We start from the raw sequence: 21,304 nt of genomic DNA on the forward strand, positions 1-21,304 counted from the left end.
GAAAGTTACAAAGATAAGAATAATTCAATCTAATCACACGTCTCTGGAGCTTTGTGCAGGATGAACTGGTTTTCCACTGCCTTGTGCCTTTTGTTGCTATTTACACGGATGCAACTGAGGTGTTAAATTCTACCTTAGCAGAATGGTACCTCATTGTGTAGGGAGGTACATAACAACACAAGATGCATAGCAGTGAAAAATCAGAACCCTTGCTTTAAATCTTTAACCCTTTGGTTAAAGTACCGAATAGGGTGTTTCAAGGAAGAGGAAGAAAAATTGTTTTCCTTGGCCTCTGAGGACAGGACAAGAAGCAATGGGCTTAAATTGCAGCAATGGAGGTTTAGGTTGGACATTAGGAAAAACACTGGAATAAGTTGCCTAGGGAGGTTGTGGAATCTCCATCACTGGAAATATTTAAGAGCAGGTTAGACAGACACCTGTCTGGGATGATCTAAATGGTGCTTAGTCCTGCCGTGAGGGCAGGGGACTGGACTTGATGACCTCTCTAGGTCCCTTCCAGTTCTAGTGTTCTATGATTCTATGATTCGGCTGTTCTAGGTTAGAATGAACTCTCAAAGGTCATGATTGGACTCTTGGTGACTCCAAATGAGAGTTAGTTTGGGTTTGGTTGCTTCTGGGCCTGAAGGGTGCAAAGATCCTTATTCTGCTCTCTGTACACCAGCTAAATTTGTCAGGCCTGGTCTACACTAAAGGGCAAAGTTGACTAGAGGCTGCTGGTACCTGGAATTCTTCACAACCCTTTTCTTGCTCTGTGTGGTACACAGACAGCATTAAGATAGGCTCAGCATTTCCATCACAGTATTGGGTGTGGAAATGTGACTAGATTGGGCTTTGCATGAGTCTGATAGCAGCAACAACTGCTGAACACTAAAAGATACTAAGAAACAGCCCTGAACCTGCAAGTGTTCATGCCAGTATATATGGAACCCTCAATGAAACATTGATTCTACAAAGTGAGGAAAAATAAGCCATAACAGTTTGATTAGATATGCTATTTCTTTTTCTTTCTTGTTTTAAAACAGTGATACCTTGAGCTCTAAAGTCTCATTCACCAAAATTAACATTTATTTCCTCTATAAGTAGAGTTTTACAAATAGAAAAATGCATTTTCTTAGTTCAAACTCTTGTCTATGTACCAAATAGGTGACTTTGATGGGTTCAAACTTGTTCCAACTAGACATTTGCCCACCCCAAAATGAAAACCTGGTTATGTGCTTTGAAGGTCTTTTAATGAAATCTAAGGAATCGTCTTGCTCTTTTATCGTCAGCCTATTTCTGAACTCTGTTTTACTTTAAGAGATTCTATAACTGAAACTAATCTACTGTGGGTAATTGTGAGATCAAAGGAGGGGTCTCTGTGGGGCTGTCATTTGCTTCATAATTTTACATATAAATGTAAGATAAGAGAGATTATTCTGTCTTATCTTTATTAGACAGAGGCAAACAATTAAGTACACGTAACAGATATGATAGTTACTCAAATGTATTCTGATAGTTTTTGATCCAGAAAATGGATCCTGGGGAGCGACAAAAATGAGCAAATTACAGATAAGAATATGCCTTCTTTGCATTAACCACGCTCCTTTCTGGTTGACTGTTGGGAGAGCTAATTCAGAAGCTGTGTTTCCCCCACAAGGGTTTGTATTGCAGTGCAGCAGCCATAAGTTTTGGCTATCTCCCTTTAAACTTCTTCAGAAAGAAGAGAAAACAGACCTTGCTGATAATAGCTCTTACAAGGACAAACAAAATCCAGTTCAGGGAGACAGGACTCTGTAGGTTCTTTATATTAATGAGGCAGAGGGGAAATTATTCTCATGCTTCCAATACCAAAGTTAAAAGCCCTTCTGTTTTAGGTCTGCATGTTTTAGAACGAGGATTGGTGACTTTCCAAAGCCAAGATTTGAAAAATTCTAAGGCAAGGCTAGATAAAAACAGTGAACTGGATTCTCTAGTCCATCCCATTCTCTTTGCACCATGAATATGGGCAAAGGGAACTTGAAGCAGGAGGACACTTGTGCTGGAGATTTCCCCCTGTGTACAAGGCATCTCTTCTGGGATAAAGCTGGTTGAAATGACTCAAATGCGTCTCATGCCAGCTGTGCCTCCCAGCTCCACTGCCTCCTGTGTCTGCACCAAACACCTCCCAATATAAGGGGAGAGACACAGCTGGGACAAGAAGGGGAGAGAGTATGGCAAGGGCAAAGAAGGGAACGAACATGACAGTGCAACACTCGACTATGCCCAATTCCCCACTGGCATAAGGCTGTTCAGGGTCCCTTCCCTGCTCTCCCAGCCATGCCCCTGCAACTTTAATGTACCCTTGAGTTAGATGGCTGAGAATCTGTGACCAGGCCCCTATGCATGGGTTCCATGGAGAATCAAATACACCGAGTTTAATTGTGTACTGGACACCCCCCATGCATGTTCCTGGGTCATCTTTAATAAACTATCTATGCTTTATAAGAGACTTGCTCACAGCCACACTTCAATAGTCCCACGAGCTGAAGGATGCTGTCCCTCTTAGGGTACATCTATCCTGTAGTTACAAAACCTCGGCTGGCCCCTGACTTGGGCTCACAGGGTTTGGACTCAGGAACTGTTTAATTGTGGTAGACCAAGCTCTGAGACCCTCTCTTTTTGCATTACCCAAGAGTCCCCCACTCCAGCCTGAATCTCTGCCCTGTAGTTAAACAGCCCTATAGCCCGAGTCAACTGGCATGGGCCCGTCACTGGTTTTATCGCAGTGTAACAGCCAAATCAGGAGGCCATACTTCACATTATTCAGTCCCGAGTCAAGTCAACCCCTGTTGATGAGTAAGGAAATTTCCCTGAGGGACCATAGAATTGAATATAAACCAAGTAATAACCGAATCAGAGCCTGGGGCAAGTCAAAATTTTCAAGTGTCTCCCTTTCTTCTCCTTCCAGTGAGTGTAACAGTAACCGGGACTCTGTGCTCTCCTACACCAGTGTACGGAGTAACAGCTCTTACCTGGGCAGTGATGAAATGGGATCAGGTGAGTGAGCGGCTATCAGTCAGGCCTAATAAAAGAGGCTCTCCAACGTGATAGGGCAAAGTAGCTTTGTTGGTTGTGATTTAGCTGCTAAGACAGTTCCTTGAAAGGAACATAGACCAAACTATTTGCATGATAGCTAAAGAATTAGAGGACTGCTCTTTCTGCAGGGGACTATTATAATCATAGTGAGAGGAGGAGAAACTAGGACCAAACTAGAGTTCTTTGTTGCTGATTTGTTTACATAAGGTATTGGCATAGTCTGAAAAATATTTTGATCTGTGGATTGGGGAAGGAGAGCTCCCAAGCTACCCAATTTGTCTTCACTGATCTCTTCAAGCTTGTTATCTTACATTAATATACTCCATGGCTACGTCTACACTGGCATGCTTTTCCGGAAATGCTTTTAACGGAAAAGTTTTCCGTTAAAAGCATTTTCAGAAAAGAGCATCTAGATTGGCACGGATGCTTTTCCGCAAAAGCACTTTTTGCGGAAAAGCATCCGTGCCAATCTAGACGCGCTTTTGTGCAAAAAAGCCCTGATTGCCATTTTAGCCAGATGATTTTGCGGAAAAACTTGCCAGTCTAGACACAGCCCATAGTTAAAACCATGGTCACGGGGCTTTTTTTGTTGTGCCATAACCACATCACACCAAACTTCTCGCTGTCTAGTTTTGTAGGCAGAGAATGGGCCCGGGAGGGGAGGAGGGTTGTATAGGAGACTCCGAGAGGCACTCTTTAACTGTATAAGTGCTACACATGGTTCATGAGCCACAGTTTGGCCACACCAGAGTTATAAAAAATAATTCATCTTTCCTTTATTAGGTGATGAACTTCCCAGTGACATGAGGATTCCTTCAGACAAACAAGACAAACTTCATGGCTGTCTGGAGCATCTCTTTAACCAGGTACAGGACGCTGGCACGGTTACATGGAGCAGCGTACTCGCTATCACAGAGCTATCATGCCTAAGTAGAGATCCAGTGAGCAATGTTTCAGAGTAAGAGGAGAAGAAGTGGATGTGAGATAGTTTGAGGAAACAGTTTTGTCTCCACCGACATTCAAGTCATTTTAAGTAATTTGGACAATGGTGACCTGCAGCCAGGCCTGCTGATGGAGGGAAGGAGCACAAAGGGGCAGTTGCTCTGGGGCATGGTAATTCAGAGGGGCCCGGAGCTCTCAGCCGCTGCTACTATGGCAACGGCCATGGTGGCCGAAGCCTCGGTCCATTCTGAATGGCGCACCGGCAGCTCTGCACGGCTCTAAGGGCTGTGGGGAGGGGCATGCCGTGGTCTGGGTGACATTAAGGGCTGACTGTCCTCAGCCCCATCCCTTCTGCTCAATGCCCTGCCCCTCCCAGGGCATGGAGCCTCCTCCTTGACCTGGGGCCTGCGGTGGCTATTGGCCTGCAGCTTTGGATTCAAGACAGGTGCTTTGAAACAGATGTGTGAAAACCAACAGTAGTGAAACCTTCCTATTAGGAGCAGTAAGAATAGATCTCATGGACAGAATTGTTGGAAAAGTTACTCCCCTGTGCAAAGAAAATAATGTTACCAAAAGATCTCTTTACACAGTTATAACCTCAGCTAAATTGTTCTTCTGTGTCCCTTGTTCATCAGAGCCCAAATCATTACTCTCCTGCCCACACCATGCCCCAAAAATTCATACTCCCATGAAAAGCTGAGGTTGGAATGGTTTAATTACCTATGCTAAAGTTGAAATTTCCATCAAGATAAATAGGTCTAGACTGTGACGTGGAGGCATCATGCTTAGCTTAAGTGAATGTGTTAGTGACAACATGCACTACTTGCAACTTCTTTGCACAATAAATAGTTCTTCAGAGATTCTCCTGCAGTTTTACTAAGAGTGATCTAATGCAATTCCTGCTCCAGGTGGATGCTATCAATGCACTCCTCAAAGGATCAGTCATATCCAAGGCCTTTGAAGAAACCAAGCACTTTCCTATGGACAACAATTTGCAAGGTAATAGAAAAAATAGTTTGGGTGTAGTGAATAAAATGTAATTTCACAAAATACAAGCCCTTAAAATTTAAGAACTAGAGGTTCAGAAGTCAGTACACCCAAGTTCTTATATAAAATTGTGCACACATAATTAGCCCACTCAGTTACAATAGTTATGTGATTTATAAATGACCAGTTACATGCTGACTATTGGTATTCTATACTGTTCACTAGCATCTCTACACATCCTGTGGGACTCACACAGTAGCAAATCTCTAACAAGCTGATGGAGGGTCCGCTACTGCAATTCTGTGGCACCCAAAATTTCTGCATAAGTTTACTTAAGGAATTACTCCACTTCTTTTTGGGGATGGCTAATTGCCAAAGTAAGCTCATCATCAAATAATACCAACACACATTTTGGAAATTCAGCCATTCCCAGAGAGAGGACACAAATAATGCTGTGGGTTTTTTCCTCAAAGAGGATGATGGGAATTTGGTCTCATGAATTTGGTGACCGGAATGTGGCTTTTTCCCTCAGAAAAGGATTTTTATTTCCTAAACATTTGCTGCATTTCCTTTTCCTCTTAGAACCTAAGCTCTCTTCTGTTATTTTGGCTGATCTTCATGTGTTCTGGTCAGGGTCTCTCTCTCTCTCTCTCTCTCTCTCTGTTTTAGCCCCTATTTTTAGCTACATTGGCAACTTTAAAAAGTGTGCAGCCTCTCTTCTTCAGAGTTAGGAGAGGTTCCTGTCAACGCTGTGGAAATGTTTGGAAAAAGCCATGTTCCTGTGACATTTAAACAGCTGTAAAATACCTGCCACTGCCCTTACACTCTTTGAATGCAATAAGGAAATGGCAGTCACCCTGCATATATTTCCCTCAAGCTTTCTTTTGTTTGTTCACTTACACACAGACTTGTCTATTCACACTGGACCAGTTGCACTGAAAGAGCCTTTCAGTTCACTGACACTTCAGGATGGTCCCATATTAATCACCGGGAATCACACCACAGGAATAGACAAACCCTGATTATAGTCAGCTGGAATCTTTGCCCAAAGTATCTTCTTGAGGCACCCTGAGTTGCAAATGAGCATGAAAAGGAGAGCTTAGTGTGGTCACATCTCAGCGATGGATGTGAATTTGCATATCATCCTGTCTCTTTTTGGAAATAGTAATGTGGCACACAGTATGTGCCTGGCCATGGGCTTTATCACTGACACCAGACTGTTTGGCTAAACTGCATAATTGCATCACAGGGAATCAAATTTACCTTCTTCAATTCAAAAAACATAGGATTCTACCTGGTGAAGCAAAGCAGAATATTAACTAACTTACACGTTCCCAGGAGCTGCAGCCTTAAGTAAGTGTGACAGTCAATCTTGGGGTTGGTCTGATCCCCCCTACAGGTGACACAAACACACTTGACTATACATTAGAAGGGACAGAGAGAACAGAGGGGAATGCAGAGCTTAGCTCTGTAGCCATAGTGCTTAGGGATATATTTGTAATATAGTGCCAAAAAAAAAAAAAACCCCAAATCACGCAATTCCTGTGTATTGTGCCTGTGAGTTGCAGGCCTAATTTTTGTGTATGAGACTGAAAAATATAATGAGCTAGAACTGGTTTTTACAAGACTATGCAAATCACACTCTTTTTTCCATCTGTATCAGACCCATTTAAGCAATTCCGTCACTGATGGTTGATATAGATGGCGTATTCATTGGTTAGACCTATATGCAAATTATATAGCTAATGAGCTATGCTGAGTTATGTGGCCTCTCTCCACTCCCTGGACTAAATTGTCTATTTTGCTGCAGAATTTAAACAGAAAGAAGAAACCACAATAAGATGCCGGAATAATATTCAATTCAGTGTCCAAGAAGACCCCTGGAACCTTCCACTGAGTATAAAGAACCTTGTTGAAACCATTCAAAAACATGTGGAAGGTCTGTGAATGGGGGTGGTCATTTATCAGTTTCAGTGTTACAGGCATGTTTTGTTTACAGAGATGAGTACAAGCTGTAAAGCTCGTGGATGTGAATAAAAAGGGGGAGCGAGTCTGGTCTGAAGTTTTTGTTCAGCTCATTAGGGAGCTACGAGCCACTTACAGAGTTTGGAGCCAAGCATCTCCACTGTTTGTGGTTGTGCTGATGTTGTTTTTGGCCCATCTCTGGCTGAGAAGATAAAAATTGTAACTGGAAAAATCTTCCTTCCCTAGGACCCCAGCAACTTTCAAGAATATTAAAAATGGAATGGGTTCAAAATATCCAATTCTTCCTTTATTTTTGCCCTGTGTTAAAGAGCAGATGTCAACATCTTAACTATTAGGGCCAGGAGGAAACATTGCGAGGGGGCAGATTATTCTGTAACTGCATCGCACATAGTTTTGTTCAGTGCTTACTTTGCATGAAAGAGACACCCAGGACTCAAGCAATTAGATGCTGGGGCTCAAGCAAGTTTTTTACTTTTATAATTAATGTAGCAAGCCCAGAAGTGCGGGAGCTCTGAACTGTCAAGGCTAGAGGTGCCTGGCACAAAATAAGCACTGTTTTTGTTGCACTTTTCTTGGAAGGAGCTATTACGGACCATAGTTTGGAGGCAAGATGCTGTGTTAGGTGAACTTCTAAGCCTGGTCTACATTAGGGAGTTATTTCGAAATAACTCCCCTTATTTTGAAATAACGAGCAGACCGTCCACACTACCCAGCCCGTTATTTCAAAATAATAACTCCTGCTTGTTATGAGGAATAGTGCTACTTCAAAGTGGTTATTTCGGGAGTTATTATTTTGAAATAATTTCCTAGTATAGACATGACCCTAGTGAACCAGTCTAGGTTAATTTTGTTCCCTATGTTTAATATGGGAATGGAAATATAGGTAATAAATTAACCTGGATTTTAGCGGGGAGTAGGGAGAGTGGGTTATTGTTCTTCCCAGTGCTGATGTGTTGCAGCACCACAACTGTGGACTGAATGATCATGAGGAATTTTTTTTAATTTTTTTAATCTGCTTCGAAGTCTCTAGGGACTGAATTGGGCCAGAGTGACTTGCTTGCCTGTGTCATTATTAAAAACACGTAAAGAAAATGCAATAGAAAAAACACTAAGCTGATTCTGAAACGAGATGAGTGGAGATGGATGTAATCAGTCCCCGTAACTCACTGAACCATTACATTCACAAAATGCTGTGCTTTGGATTCAAGTAGAATGACTGAGAGTGATGTCTACTCTCAAGTGCAAGACCCAGCCCTGAGGTCACCTCTGTAGGGATTCCTCCACATGTGCAATTTGTTCCCAATAATTCATGGTAGTCGATGGAGCATTTAATCTATAATAAGGTGTCTGATTTATGCCTCGCTTCCTGTTTGTGTCTTAGGCTACGTCTAGACTGCACGGTTAAATCGGAAAAAGAGATGCAATTTGCTTTACCGTTGAAAGAGGCTTTTCCAAAATTTGGCACATCTACACAGCGCCAAATTTCGGAAAAAAGTCCTCTTTCGACACATCCCTTATTCCTTGTAAAACGAGGATTACAGGGATGGCGAAAGAGCGCGTCCGCTTTTTTGAATTTTTTTCCGAAAAATGTTCTTTGGATGCGGTATCCCAGAAAAGCAGTGCAGTCTAGACGTAGCCTTAGTGAGGATTAACTCTAGACTAGATAGAAACAAAGAAGGGGTGTCAAATCCACCTTTGCGTCATGTTTATCAGTATCTTTCTTCTTTTTACTCTTCTAGATGGGAAGAATCAACTACTTCTGGCCTTGCTAAAATGCACAGGTAAGGGCTTCTGATTTGATGTATTGGTGGAAACATTGCCATGCTGGTATTGGTGTGATAGTGTGTAGTTTGGCCAGCATCTTTATTTGAAAGCATTTATTGATTTATAAATGCATGCCTGCCTGCATTTATTTGAATCTCTTATCTCCAGTTACAGAGCACACAACACATTAGCCAAGTAATGGTGCACTCAGAGTGCAGTGATGACATTATGCCATCTCTTGTGTGCCTCATGCTGGGCAGCTCTTTCTTACTTCCATTGCCTTTTTGCTCAGTCTTCTTTAGTCTTGGGGTTGCTCACTTTATGCTCCAGTATCACTAGGCATGTTGCAAATGTCATCCCTTTGCCCTTTCTTCATCTTCTTCCCCTTGCGTGAGCCTCAGTCTCAGTTGATCTCCATTGGCTCTTGATGTGGTGGAGACAATGCAGCAAACAGTGAGAAGCTATGGCACAATTCATTTTGAGGTTGTGGAACCCTCATTCTTTACAAACAGACCTGCCAGAAGCAAAAGACAGGACTATGCAGCAGCGTCGGAAAACTCTTCCGGAAGAAGCCCTGTTTTCCGACGCTGTACTGAAAATTTACTTGCGCAAGAATGTGCGTGCAGTGTAGATGCTCTGCAAGTTTTTGCTCAAGAACAGCCATTCTTGTGCAAAAAGCCTGCAGTGTAGATGTAGCCTAAGGGTATGGTCTGCAGAGCAGTAAGACCAGGGTTAGAAGAGCATAAATTAGCAATCTCTGGGGGTATGTCTACACTAGCCCCCTAGTTCGAACTAGGGGGGTAATGTAGTCATTCGGAGTTGCAAATGAAGCCAGGGATTTGAATTTCCCGGGTTTCATTTGCATGATGCCGGCCGGCGCCATTTTTAAATGCCGGCTAGTTCGGACTGCGTGCCGCGCGGCTACACGCGGCACGGAGTAGCTAGTTCGGATTAGGCTTCCCAATCCGAACTAGCTGTACACCTCGCACCCCTGCTTAGTGTCCTGGGACCCTGGCCTCAGCTCTGGTTTAACGCAGTTTGTGAGGAGATGGAAAGGGGGTAGGCTTTGAGTGTGAATTTGCACCCTGGCCTTATCTTGCAGTGTAGATGTACCCTAAATTTGCACCTACATACATTGCAGGCATCATCGTTCCAAGGGGGCAAAAATATACACTGGGGCTACGTCTACACTGGCACCCTTTTCCAGAAATGCTTAAAACGGAACAGTTTTCCGTTATAAGTATTTCCGGAAAAAGCGCGTCTACATTGGCAGGATGCTTTTCTGGAAAAGCACTTTTTCCGGAAAAGCGTCCGTGGCAAATGTAGATGCGCTTTTCCGGAAAAAAGCCCCGATCGTCATTTTCGCGATCAGGGCTTTTTTGCGGAAAAGACTACTGTGCTGTCTACACTGGCACTTTTCCGGAACAGTTTTTCCGGAAAAGGACTTTTGCCCGAATGGGAGCAGCATAGTTTTTCCGGAAAAACACTGACAATTTTACAGTAGATCGTCAGTGCTTTTCCAGAAAAGCAAGCGGCCAGTGTAGACAGCTGGCAAGTTATTCCGGAAAAGCGGCTGCTTTTCTGGAATAAGTGGCCCAGTGTAGACACAGCCTGGGTGTAGGAGCAGTGGTGTGAAGCTGGCTATGCCACCTTTTTACGTGACCCAGGGATTCGATTGTTGGTAGGGCAGCTTTGAGCTCTCTTTGCTGCACCTCCAACAAAGAAGATTTGCCTAGGCTGAGGATCTGGCTGTTGGTCTTGATTGTCTTAGTTCGTTTATTGTTGCATTTCATGCTTCATACAAGTAATCTGTCTCTCCAAAGCCCTGGTGTGATATATTCAGCTTCATTTTGCAGAAAACACTCTCTCAGGAATGCGAGAGGCTGGTTCATCCTACCTAGGGCGTATTAGGAGGAACCTAAGGCCCCCGGGAAGCCGCTCTTCATTTATTCATGCGTTTCCTTTTCTTGCCCTTTGCATGTTCTTTGTATAAGCTGCAATCCCCTTAAGTGTGACACCGTTTATCCGGCCTGCATAAGACTGCCTTGCGGAATCTCCACAGTGTTAACCGTGCTCCCACCGAGCTTGCCAGTCAAACATGAACCAAGTGGTCCCATATAGGCACGCCTGTTAATGGATATGGGAGTTAGGGGAAGTAGCATCACTAAGAGTGGAGATCCTGATTCACGAATGCCATTGTCAATTAAAGGAATCCGGCCAAGTCTGGCACTGATAACATGGGGAGCCTTATTTAGCCTCTCTCAGTCAGACAAATGGACAAGCAGGTACAGGGCAACAGGAGGGGGGAAACACAAGGGAGAAACACAAGGTTTGGAAAATCCTCTTTTCTTACCCACTCCTGATAGGGGACAGAACGGGATTCAGAGCAAGCCAAAGGTCATACAGAGAGACTGAGACGGAATGGAAGACAAACTTCCTCTAATTCCTTTATGCCTCTCTTCCCCTCTCTGGCAGATACTGAGCTGCAGTTGAGACGAGACGTCATTTTCTGCCAATCCCTCGTGGCTGCTATTTGCACTTTTTCTGAGCAGTTGCTGGCTGCTCTCAGCTACAGATACAACAACAACGGGGAGTATGAAGAGAGCAGCAGAGATGCCAGCAGGAAATGGCTGGAGCAGATAGCAGCCACTGGGGTTTTACTCCACTACCAGTCCCTGCTGTCCCCCAGCGTGGTAAGAGAGATGCAAAAGACTGGGTCTCACAGCTTCACCAGGAATGCTTGCCTCTCTCTTGGCCTCTTTAAGGTCACCTAGTCACTTTCCTCCTACTAACCTCCTGACCTTATCTGGAAACTCCTAACCTGTCAAGGAGCCCGCTGTTCTTTACTGTGGATTAACGTCACGGGGGGGTTTTGTTTGTTTGTTTGTTTTTGTTTCATTTGTTTTTTTTTTGTGAAAGTAATTTATTGCCATCTCAAAATTCTTTATAATCTAACAACTCAGCTCTATGGTAGTAAAGTAAAACAACAGGTGTAAAGTACACTGGACATCAGACTTGCCCACGCATTGAAGGTGTTCTATGTAGTCTTACTGAAGTGCACCTACTTCATGTTTTACAATCACTCCAGACCATGCGTTCTTTCTCAACAACACAACATTCCCAGAACGTTTAGAACCAGGCATTTGTTATAAACTGTAAGTAACATGTATCTAAAAAGGACAGCTGGGAAATGTAAAAAGCAAAAGACAAGGAGCACAGTTGCTAGGAAAGTGTGTGTGACCTGACCTCTGCTGGTGAGAAAATGAATTTCAACAAGCAGACAAAAGTAGTGTTCCCAGCGAGAAGGGCAAATCTGGGCCTTTCTTGTTTGCAGGTCAGGGCCACCCTTAGGATTTATGGGGCCCTATGCAGTAGTATTAACTAATAACTAGTAAGTGATTAACTAGTAACTAATAACTGAATTTACTAACACAGTAAATTCAGAGACTGAGGGTAAATAACTGGGGTTGGCAACAGCTTGTGAAAGGCTTCATTACCACTCGAATGGCCCTTTCACAGAGTCAGTGTCCTGCCAATAGGTCTGCCAGGCTTTTTCACTTTTAAATTCACTAGATCCTCTCTGGAGGAAGCAGAGCTGCAGAACAGGGATAAGAAGAGGCAGTCGGGTGGACATTAAGACCCAATAGTGCCCCAAATTTTCAGGTGCCCTAAGCAATCTGTTTAATGGCAAGGACAGCTCTGATGCTGACTGAATTCACGGCATATATTCAGCACTGGCATTGGTATTAAAAGTTCTCTCTTATGCTGACTTATGTGCTCCAACACTGACAGGCCTCACATCTGGATCAGAAGGGCAGGGCTCTGCTGGCTTGTGGTGAGCAGAAAACTGTCAGGCAAGAGCCATCAACTTCTGCAGGATCTCAACTAAAATAATAATTTTAGAAGGAAAATGAGTGTGAAGGGAAACCAGTTCTGAAAAAAGCAAGAGCTATGGAGTGAGACATATTTTATGTCCATTGCTAAATAGAAACCTGACGGACAAGGTGTTATACAGTGCACAGCTGTGTCATTCCTTGAAACGGCAGAAGAGGCGCAGACACAGATATATGTCAGCCTAACTGACTAACTGGCTTAGTCCTCAGGTCATGATAGGGGGAGAAGGAGGCACATTTTTGGAGAAGGGAGTTTACTCCACAAGATCCATTCATTTCTTAGCCTCCCTTCAGAATCTATCAGTACTGCTGATGGTGAACCTCATGTCCACTGAGAACTGGTCTGAGGCAGCCAAAGCTCATTTCAGACAGTCGCCAAATGGAAACAACCTTCACTCATTACTGACCTGTGCTGGATCTGATAAAAGACCCCATCCCCTGCTCTCAGGCTCCTTCACTATCCAGTTCTCCACACCTCTAATGTCTGTGCTTGTCTGCTCCTACTCTTCCTGTGGATAGATTACCCATTCGTGCTTGTTTCTCTCCACCATAGAAGGAAGAGCGGGCTATGCTAGAAGACATCTCAGTCACTCTGTCTGAGCTGGACAAGGTTGCCTTTTACTTCAAGGAGCTGGACGAAAGCCTAGTAGCAAGTGAGCTTTTTTCAGCTTTTTTTTAGTGGACATGAACTCTCCCCTCTTGTTGTATTGCTGGTTAGTTTACGCCGTGAGGTTAAATCCTTCTGAAATGCACAATCCTGAAAGGAGCTGAGCATCTCCTGTGTCATGCTGAGTTCCCTTAGCTTCCATGGCATGTAATTGGAGTGAAAGTCACTCAGCACCTTGCCCGAGGGTACCTTGCACAATTGGGTCCTAAAATGGTAACTCACATCAGCTCTGGCTGTTCTCTGGACCAGGTAGGCAAGGCACATAACCTTTTACATCCCTACTGGCTATCTGATTATCTGGCTAAACAATATAGCTGTAACCGTTTATCGGTTATCTTTTATTTGTCTGACCATCCATTTTTGAAATATCCAGACTCAAGCAACAGGTTCAAATCCTACCTGGATCTGCTTAGGCCCATATTTTTCTAAAATGGATACACTGAGCACTACATCACTTTCTGTAGATGGCAATTGGTTAGAAACTTTAAAAATGAGGGTGCCCACTGCATGTTAATAAAATCCATGGTAGTTCCCATGAAAATACAGAAGGTGATTTACCAAAGTGACCAAGAAACTTCTCTTTCCTTCCATTGTTGTGCTAGCTGGCTATCCTTCCTCACACCCCAGAGGTGGCTGCACTTTTTAGCTGCAGTGTGTGGAGCACCTTGGAATCTTACATGCTTCCAGGCACTATAAGAATGCAGGCTGGTATAATGCAGTCTGAAGTTTGGAATAATCAGTATTGGTATTTCTGTCAACTGTACTGGCTAAAGTTATGACCAGCCATAAGTCATTGCCAAGGACCTAGCCCCAGATCTGTTCATTGATTACTCAATAGTCAGGCTGGTAGCATAAGCCTAATTGCCAACATTCATTTGATGACGCCACTTGTAATATCTCTACAATTGGAAACCACTCGGCCCAGCCTGTGTTTCTTGCCAAGCATCTGGAGAGACGTGACAGCTGGAGTGAGCAGTTCCAGACAGATGTGTGTAAATCACCCGCCTTTTAGCAAAGGCCAGGGCAGACACCCCTGCCAAGTCCAAGCTTACATGACAGGACTCTATTATTTTTAACCATATTTGCTGCAGTAGTGCCAAGGGCAAGGCAAGAACAGGGCCCCGCTGGGTCAGGTGCTGTAGTAAACAGTCCTACTCTAAAGTGTTTAGAAATTTGATAGGAAAGAAAGACACACAGTGTGGGGGAAGAGATCTTGCGTACAAGCAAAACAATCTGTGTGGTGTTATCAGATATCATCTTAATTGATGGCATGTCTTGTAAACAACATGCTTCTTCTGAGCATATCATCTCTCAATACAGGACCTCCCTCACTTGCTACCACTTCTAACCTTTCAGAAACAAGATGTTATTCAATGGACTGATGTGCTTAGATGTTGCTAGTCTCTGCAGTCTCAGTAAAACACAAATGTCTTTACTGTTGCTTCCCCAGACACTCCAGTCTTCTACCAGATTGAAGGAAGTCGCCAGGCCTTGAAGATTATCTTTTACCTTGACAGCTACTACTTCTCCAAACTGCCATCTCGTTTTCAGAATGGGGGAAGCTTGAAGCTGCACACGGTGCTCTTTACAAAAGGTGCCCCCAAAATTCTTGACCAAGAAAAAGAAGTGATGTGAATAGAATTAGTTGCTAAACATTTTAAGGTTCATTGTGAAGGAATGGCCATAAAGTTGTGATTGAAAAAAAAGTGACAACTCCATAGGTAAAAATGGATCCCCTCCTTCCGAATGACAATCTACTATACTGGAGTAGGGGATTAATATGCTGTAGATGGTTAGGATGAGATATTCATGGGGGTAAGATTAGCCTTACAGATACCTGCTGTGAGGTTTCTTGCAACTTCCTATGAAGCATCTGATCACTGTCAGAGACAGGACATTGTACAAGACAGACTACAGGTCTGCTCCAGTCTGGAAATATCCATATTCCCTAAGCTATAGAGCTTGTCTACACTAGATGGTAGATCGACGCTGCAGTGATCGATCCACTGGTGGTCGATTTATCACTTCTGCTTCACGTAATAAATCAACCTCCACATGCTCTCCCGTTGACTCCGGTATCCACCAGGATGAGAAAAGTAGCCGGAGTCAATGGGAAAGTATATCTCCCACTGACCTTTCCATGTGGAAGACACCGTGGTAAGTAACCTTGACTTCAGCTATGCTATTTATGGGTAGGGTGGGAGTAGGTGTAGTGTAGACTAGGTCATAGACTGAGATAGGTAAAGGAGGCATTTTTTTCACGTGTGTATTCATAGAATCATCTGGGCTGAAAGTCGAGGGATATCTTGAGGATCAGCTAATCTGTTTTCATGCATTGTGGCATACAGCATAGGATACTTCCTTCAATGCAAGAGCAGTATGATCATATTCCAATGATCTTGTACCACAGTAGCCATTGGCCTTTGAGATGTCATAATGAAAACTGTGCTTCACAGAAGACATTTCCATAGAGGGAAATAAGATCATTCATCTTATTTTCTATAGGGTTGGTCATTTACACAATTTTGTCAATTACCTAGCAGGGGGATGAAAACAATCACATGATAAAATGATATACAGTAATATATTTATTAAAATCTTATCTCCTTCCAGCTCTTGAAAGCCTGGAGAGCCAGTCACAGCCAGGTGACTCATCTCTAGAAGAACTCCAGCAACAGATTAATGGAGCCTCACTTGAAAAAGTGCAGCAGTATTATCGCAAACTCAGGTAATGTGCCTTTTCTATTGTCCCTCAAGACAAAAGAAAATGGTGCTGTTTATGCAGGACCTTTCATAGACAGATTTTTCTGTCCTGGTGGTTTCATGTCTTATGCACAGTGATTCTTTGAAGAAGCATGTGATATGAAAAGAAAGACTCTAGGGACAACGATATTCCATTTAAGATTCACATGTTGTTTTTTTAATCAGGTGATTTTTTTTTTTTAAATCTCCAGTGTATTAGAAACCTTAAATAGTTTAGCAAAAATAGCCTTAATTGTAAAATCCTCCTGGGATATAGAATGTGTCAAGCAATTTCCACCTATGTTGGACTTCAGATTTTTTCACCGTAGATAAAATTGAGCTAAAGAGACTTTTCATTAGTCTTCAAGGCCTGTAGAAAGAAATAATCCAAGTGCTTAATAAGAAGATATACCTTATTGGCCCACAGAACTGCCCTTTCATATCCAGCTGAGATGCTATGCAGTAGTTAGTGAAGTGAGATTCTCACCCACTAATCCAATTTTTAATGGCTAATCACAGGACATTTTACCTTGAGAGATCCAACTTGCCTACTGATTCCAATACAACAGCAGTGAAGATTGACCAGGTATTATTATTATTTATTTTATGGTCGTAACTTACAGCCCCCATCATGGACCAAGACTTTGTAGCACTAGCTGCTATAAAAACACAGAACAAAAAGATCTTGAATCAGCCTGAGGATCAGTTAGGGTTCCGTCACCCAGCAATGAGTACCATCACTTTAGCACTGAACAATCACTTAAGTCCATTTGAATGGAAATTTTGTTCACAACATACAGGACAATAAAAGCAACCTCTCCCAGACCCTCACCTAAAACTCAATTCAATAGTAAACACAGTCTGTATCTGGGTAGATGCTTCATGTGAATGTTTGCACATGCTATGGAAGCAAACAGAGATTTGGGTCTTTTTTTTATAGGGGAGAAAATTCAGGGACTCCCCGATCAGTGCAGTATTAGCATATACTGTAAAGCAGATGGATATGATTTTTGTTCACTTGCAACAGACTGTCTTAAACCCTCATCAAGTCCTCACGTCTTGTGTTGAAAATCGTATCTACTGTGAATAGTTGTTACTTGAGACCTACCAAGAGTATTAGAGTCTGGGGAAAAAAAAGTTCTTATAAGAATCTATGTAAATATGCCACTGATGCATGTGTCCACTGTTCCTATATAGCTTATTCGCCCCATTAATGCAATGGATGAGCTGTGTAGACTGATGAAGTCCTTCATAAATACAAAACCCCCCCAGTCGGGATATTCTAGTAGTAATACATCAGGAGCTGGGCTGCTGCCTATATCTTCAGAGCTTTGTTACCGGCTCGGAGCCTGTCAGATTGCCATGTGTGGCACTGGGATGCAGAGGTAAGATTTAAGAAGCCCTCCAAGGTACTGTTGAGATATTAATTTTTCTTCTGTATAAGAATCTGATACCTGAGCCAGTTACATAAAGCTAGAGAGGGATGGATCTCTGACAAATTAAAAAGAAAAAAGCCCTTTGGTGGCAAGTTTTATTTTAGGGTGGACTATGACGACTGCGACTGCTGTGACATCAGGCACTGCTGGACAGTGGTTGAGACACAAAGTCCCAGTGCAATTACTGATAACCTATGCTGGAGGGGCAGGGGGCACAGAGCATATGTCTTTCAGACAACACGGTCTTTGATCACAAAGGTGACCTCTAATACATGTTTTTTTAAATCTTTTGTGTAGGCTCTCATAAAACCATTTATTGAAATGGCCCACAATTTCAGTGTTAAAAAGAGTCATTTTTAGAAGAGTTTTAAATCATGGAAGACACATGAACTACATTAGAACTGCAGTGAGACACATGAAATCACAGCAGTATAGCTCACTTGCTGTAGGGGAGGTGTCATTGAGCTTAACTGCATAACTGGTTATATATTTTTAAATGAGAAGCCAAAAAGTATATCTAGAATGGTGCTGTGGCCAAGTTCATTTGTAGTTATTGGCTAAGTAGCTTTGTTAAAAGCCCTAACTCAAGACTTTATTAAAAGACACAAGTAATTTTAAAGAATGGTTTGTGAATGTATTATTCCCTTATGTACCCATGTCCAGAAGTACATTGAGTGTGTCTCTGGAACAAGCAGCCATCCTGGCTCGAAGTCATGGACTTTTACCCAAATGCATCATGCAAGCTACAGACATCATGAGAAAGCAAGTGAGTAGTTAGATCCTTTCTACTACTACTTCCTTCGTTGGATCCTTCCTTAGTATGCCACCATCTTAATCCCTGGGATCTCTTTATAGCAATTTCAGTTAATTTCTCTGTGGAATTATATGTTGTGTATAAACATACTTACCTCCACACACTGTAAAATTTGTACAACTGCATGTACACCTTGCAGGAGCAAATTCTGACCTGTGCACGTGGAGACATTAGGCTATTTAAACTGCATACCTGGGGCTACATTATTTAAAGTGCATGAACAGATATTTGAAAAATGTACAAAATGTGTAGGCTTATGCCTTTATACAAACGTATAAAAGAAAAAGAGTCTGGCCTTGGAAAATGTAGGTCACAGAGTATTCTCATACACGTCCTGTTTATTCTATAACATGTTCTCCTGCCTACAACATTATATAGTGGAAATCTCCTAGTGTTAGATACTATTTCTTCTAAAGTGCTTTGAGACTTCTGTCATTTTAAGTAAACACAGATGACTGATGTCCCCACCCAGTGGCTTTCAGTGCTACTAAAAGTAGTTAATGGATTATAAGATAGAAATCAGACTCCTGTTAGAGTATTTTCCCTTTAGGGTCAGATGTTTTATTGATATTATCAATGCCATAAATTCTGTGTTTCCATAGGGACCAAGGGTTGAAATCTCTGCTAAAAATCTTAAAGTGATGGATCAGATGCCACAGTCTGCACCCCGGTAGGTCATTATGTACAGTACATATTACCTGAATATTTGTGTTGCATCTTTGCACCCAGCTGTGACATTTCCTTCTCAAAATGGCATGCCCTTTAACACCAGTACACAATACTATCCCAGCCATCACTATGCTAAACCAAGTGCACCAGTATTTAAAAAAGCTTTGTTCAAAATCCCCTGTCACTCACCATGAACTTACAGAACTCCTGCGTTGTCTAAATAAAACATCACTGATTTTTTTTTTTTTTGGACAGTGGCAATATGTTTCTAAACCTCAGTGACTGTCAGCTATCTGTGGCATGCCGAGGAGCAGAAATTCTTAAATGCCAGATCTGACTGCAACTATGCAAAGATCATTCATGAGCTAATATTTTGGCCAGAGCCCGACCAAGTGTCTGGAATAGCCTGAGTGCCTCATAATTTACTGCAGAGTGGGTTTAAGAGCAAGCAGCTCAAATTAACTGAATTTATGGTGATGTACTTCCTAGAAGAATCAATTGCCTGAAGTCATAGCCATTCTGTTGTTATCTGAGGCTCAAAGCCTGAGAGGTGCTATTCACCTGCAAATCCGGACACAATTTCAGGTGGTTGTTATTATCTATTTCCAAGAGAAGCTGTTTTCACCAATTTCCTCTCCCTCTGCCCTCCTTCCCCTCCCAGACAGACCAAAGAGAGAAAAGAGAGTTCTTTATAGCTTCATTGAACATTCATAGAATGCTAGACTATGCCCATGGAAGTCATGGCACATCTACACTTGCCCCCATCTCGAGATAGGGATGCAAATGTAGTGTACCGAAATTGCTAATGAAGTGCGGGATTTAAATATCCTGTGCTTAATTAGCATAAACGCATGCAGGCACCATTCTGAAATCACGTTATTACGAAATAAAACGCCTCGTGTAGTAGCGTTATTTCGAGAGAAGACCCTTCTCTTGAAATAACTGTTACTTATAAAGTTAAACTCCTAATTTTATGAGGCGTAACAGTTATTTTGAGAGAAGGGTTTTCTCTCAAAATAACGTTGCTACATGGGGCGTTTTATTTCGCAATAATACGATTTCAAAATGACGCCCGGACACGATTATGCTAATTAAGCGTGGGATAGTTAAATCCCGCGCTTCATTAGCAATTTCGGTACATTACATTTGCATCCCTATCTCAAGATAGGGGGCAAGTGTAGATGTACCCTCAGTGAGCCTGCGTCTACTCCTATGGAAGTTAATGGGATTCATTTGAGTAAGGCTAATCAGCACTGGCCCTTGAAATGAGAAGCGGAAAAAAACATTTAGGTATACAACATCTTTCCTGGATAGAGCAGGTTTATTCTATTATAGGGTGTGTTTACACAACAAAGTTATTTTGGAATAACGGCCGTTATTCTGAAATAACTATGAGAGCATCTACACAGCAATTCTGTTATTTTGAAATTATTTTGAAATAACGGACGGCTTATTCTGACTTCTGTAAACCTTACTCTATGAAGAATAATGCCTATTCCAAAATAGCTCCACTTCTGGGCTATGTCTACATTGGCCCCTTTTCCGGAAGGGGCATGGTAATTTTTGAAATCGCAATAGGGAAATGCGCAGGGGATTTAAATATCCCCCGCGGCATTTAAATAAAAATGTCCGCCGCTTTTTTCCGGCTTTTAGAAAAGCCGGAAAAGAGCGTCTACACTGGCCCCGATTCTCCGGAAAAAGCGCCCTTTTCCGGAGGATCTTATTCCTACTTTGAAGAATAAGATCCTCCGGAAAAGGGCGCTTTTTCCGGAGGATCGGGGCCAGTGTAGACGCTCTTTTCCGGCTTTTCTAAAAGCCGGAAAAAAGCGGCGGACATTTTTATTTAAATGCCGCGGGGGATATTTAAATCCCCTGCGCATTTCCCTATTGCGATTTCAAAAATTACCATGCCCCTTCCGGAAAAGGGGCCAATGTAGACGTAGCCCTGCTGTTTCGAAATACTCTCTCACCAGGGCTATTGTAAGTTATTCCTCCTGGGGCTCTAAATCGAGATAGCACGTCTACACTAGGGAAGCCTGCCTTGGACTAATTTTGAGGCTTCCCTGCAGTGTAGACGTGTTACTTCAAAATAAGCTATTTTGGAATAACTATTCTGGAATAGCCTACTCCAAAATAACTATGCAATGTAGATGTAGCCATCGGCTTTTGCGCAAAAACTTGCTGCCTGTCTACACTGGCCACGAGTTCTTATGCAAGAACACTGACGTTCTAATATATGAAATCGGTGCTTCTTGCGCAAGAACTCTGATACTCCTGCTAAGGAATAAGCCCTCTTGTGCAAGTGTTCTTGCGCAAGAGGCCAGCGTAG

The 21,304-nt window shown here is 42.6% G+C and overlaps 1 protein-coding gene and 1 long non-coding RNA gene across 7 annotated transcripts in view; one reads left to right on the forward strand and one right to left on the reverse strand.

The window, feature by feature from the left end:
• PREX1 (phosphatidylinositol-3,4,5-trisphosphate dependent Rac exchange factor 1) overlaps positions 1 to 21,304 on the forward strand; it is a 267,346-nt gene that overhangs the window by 242,279 nt on the left and 3,763 nt on the right. For all 4 annotated transcript variants that reach the window (XM_075901238.1, XM_075901237.1, XM_075901236.1 and 1 more), the window contains 13 exons: positions 2,948 to 3,036; positions 3,859 to 3,941; positions 4,926 to 5,016; positions 6,815 to 6,943; positions 8,730 to 8,771; positions 11,230 to 11,447; positions 13,201 to 13,300; positions 14,765 to 14,908; positions 15,928 to 16,042; positions 16,576 to 16,642; positions 17,254 to 17,441; positions 18,156 to 18,258; positions 18,909 to 18,976. In XM_075901238.1, the coding sequence (XP_075757353.1) occupies positions 2,948 to 3,036; positions 3,859 to 3,941; positions 4,926 to 5,016; positions 6,815 to 6,943; positions 8,730 to 8,771; positions 11,230 to 11,447; positions 13,201 to 13,300; positions 14,765 to 14,908; positions 15,928 to 16,042; positions 16,576 to 16,642; positions 17,254 to 17,441; positions 18,156 to 18,258; positions 18,909 to 18,976 (1,437 nt within the window). The remainder of the gene's footprint in view (positions 1 to 2,947; positions 3,037 to 3,858; positions 3,942 to 4,925; positions 5,017 to 6,814; positions 6,944 to 8,729; positions 8,772 to 11,229; positions 11,448 to 13,200; positions 13,301 to 14,764; positions 14,909 to 15,927; positions 16,043 to 16,575; positions 16,643 to 17,253; positions 17,442 to 18,155; positions 18,259 to 18,908; positions 18,977 to 21,304) is intronic.
• The window catches only part of LOC142818856 (uncharacterized), a 244,659-nt gene that overhangs the window by 37,984 nt on the left and 185,371 nt on the right, over positions 1 to 21,304 (reverse strand). The gene's annotated exons all lie outside the window — the stretch shown is intronic.

This window comes from Pelodiscus sinensis, chromosome 18 (assembly GCF_049634645.1).
Source record: "Pelodiscus sinensis isolate JC-2024 chromosome 18, ASM4963464v1, whole genome shotgun sequence".
Taxonomy (NCBI): Eukaryota; Metazoa; Chordata; order Testudines; family Trionychidae; genus Pelodiscus; species Pelodiscus sinensis.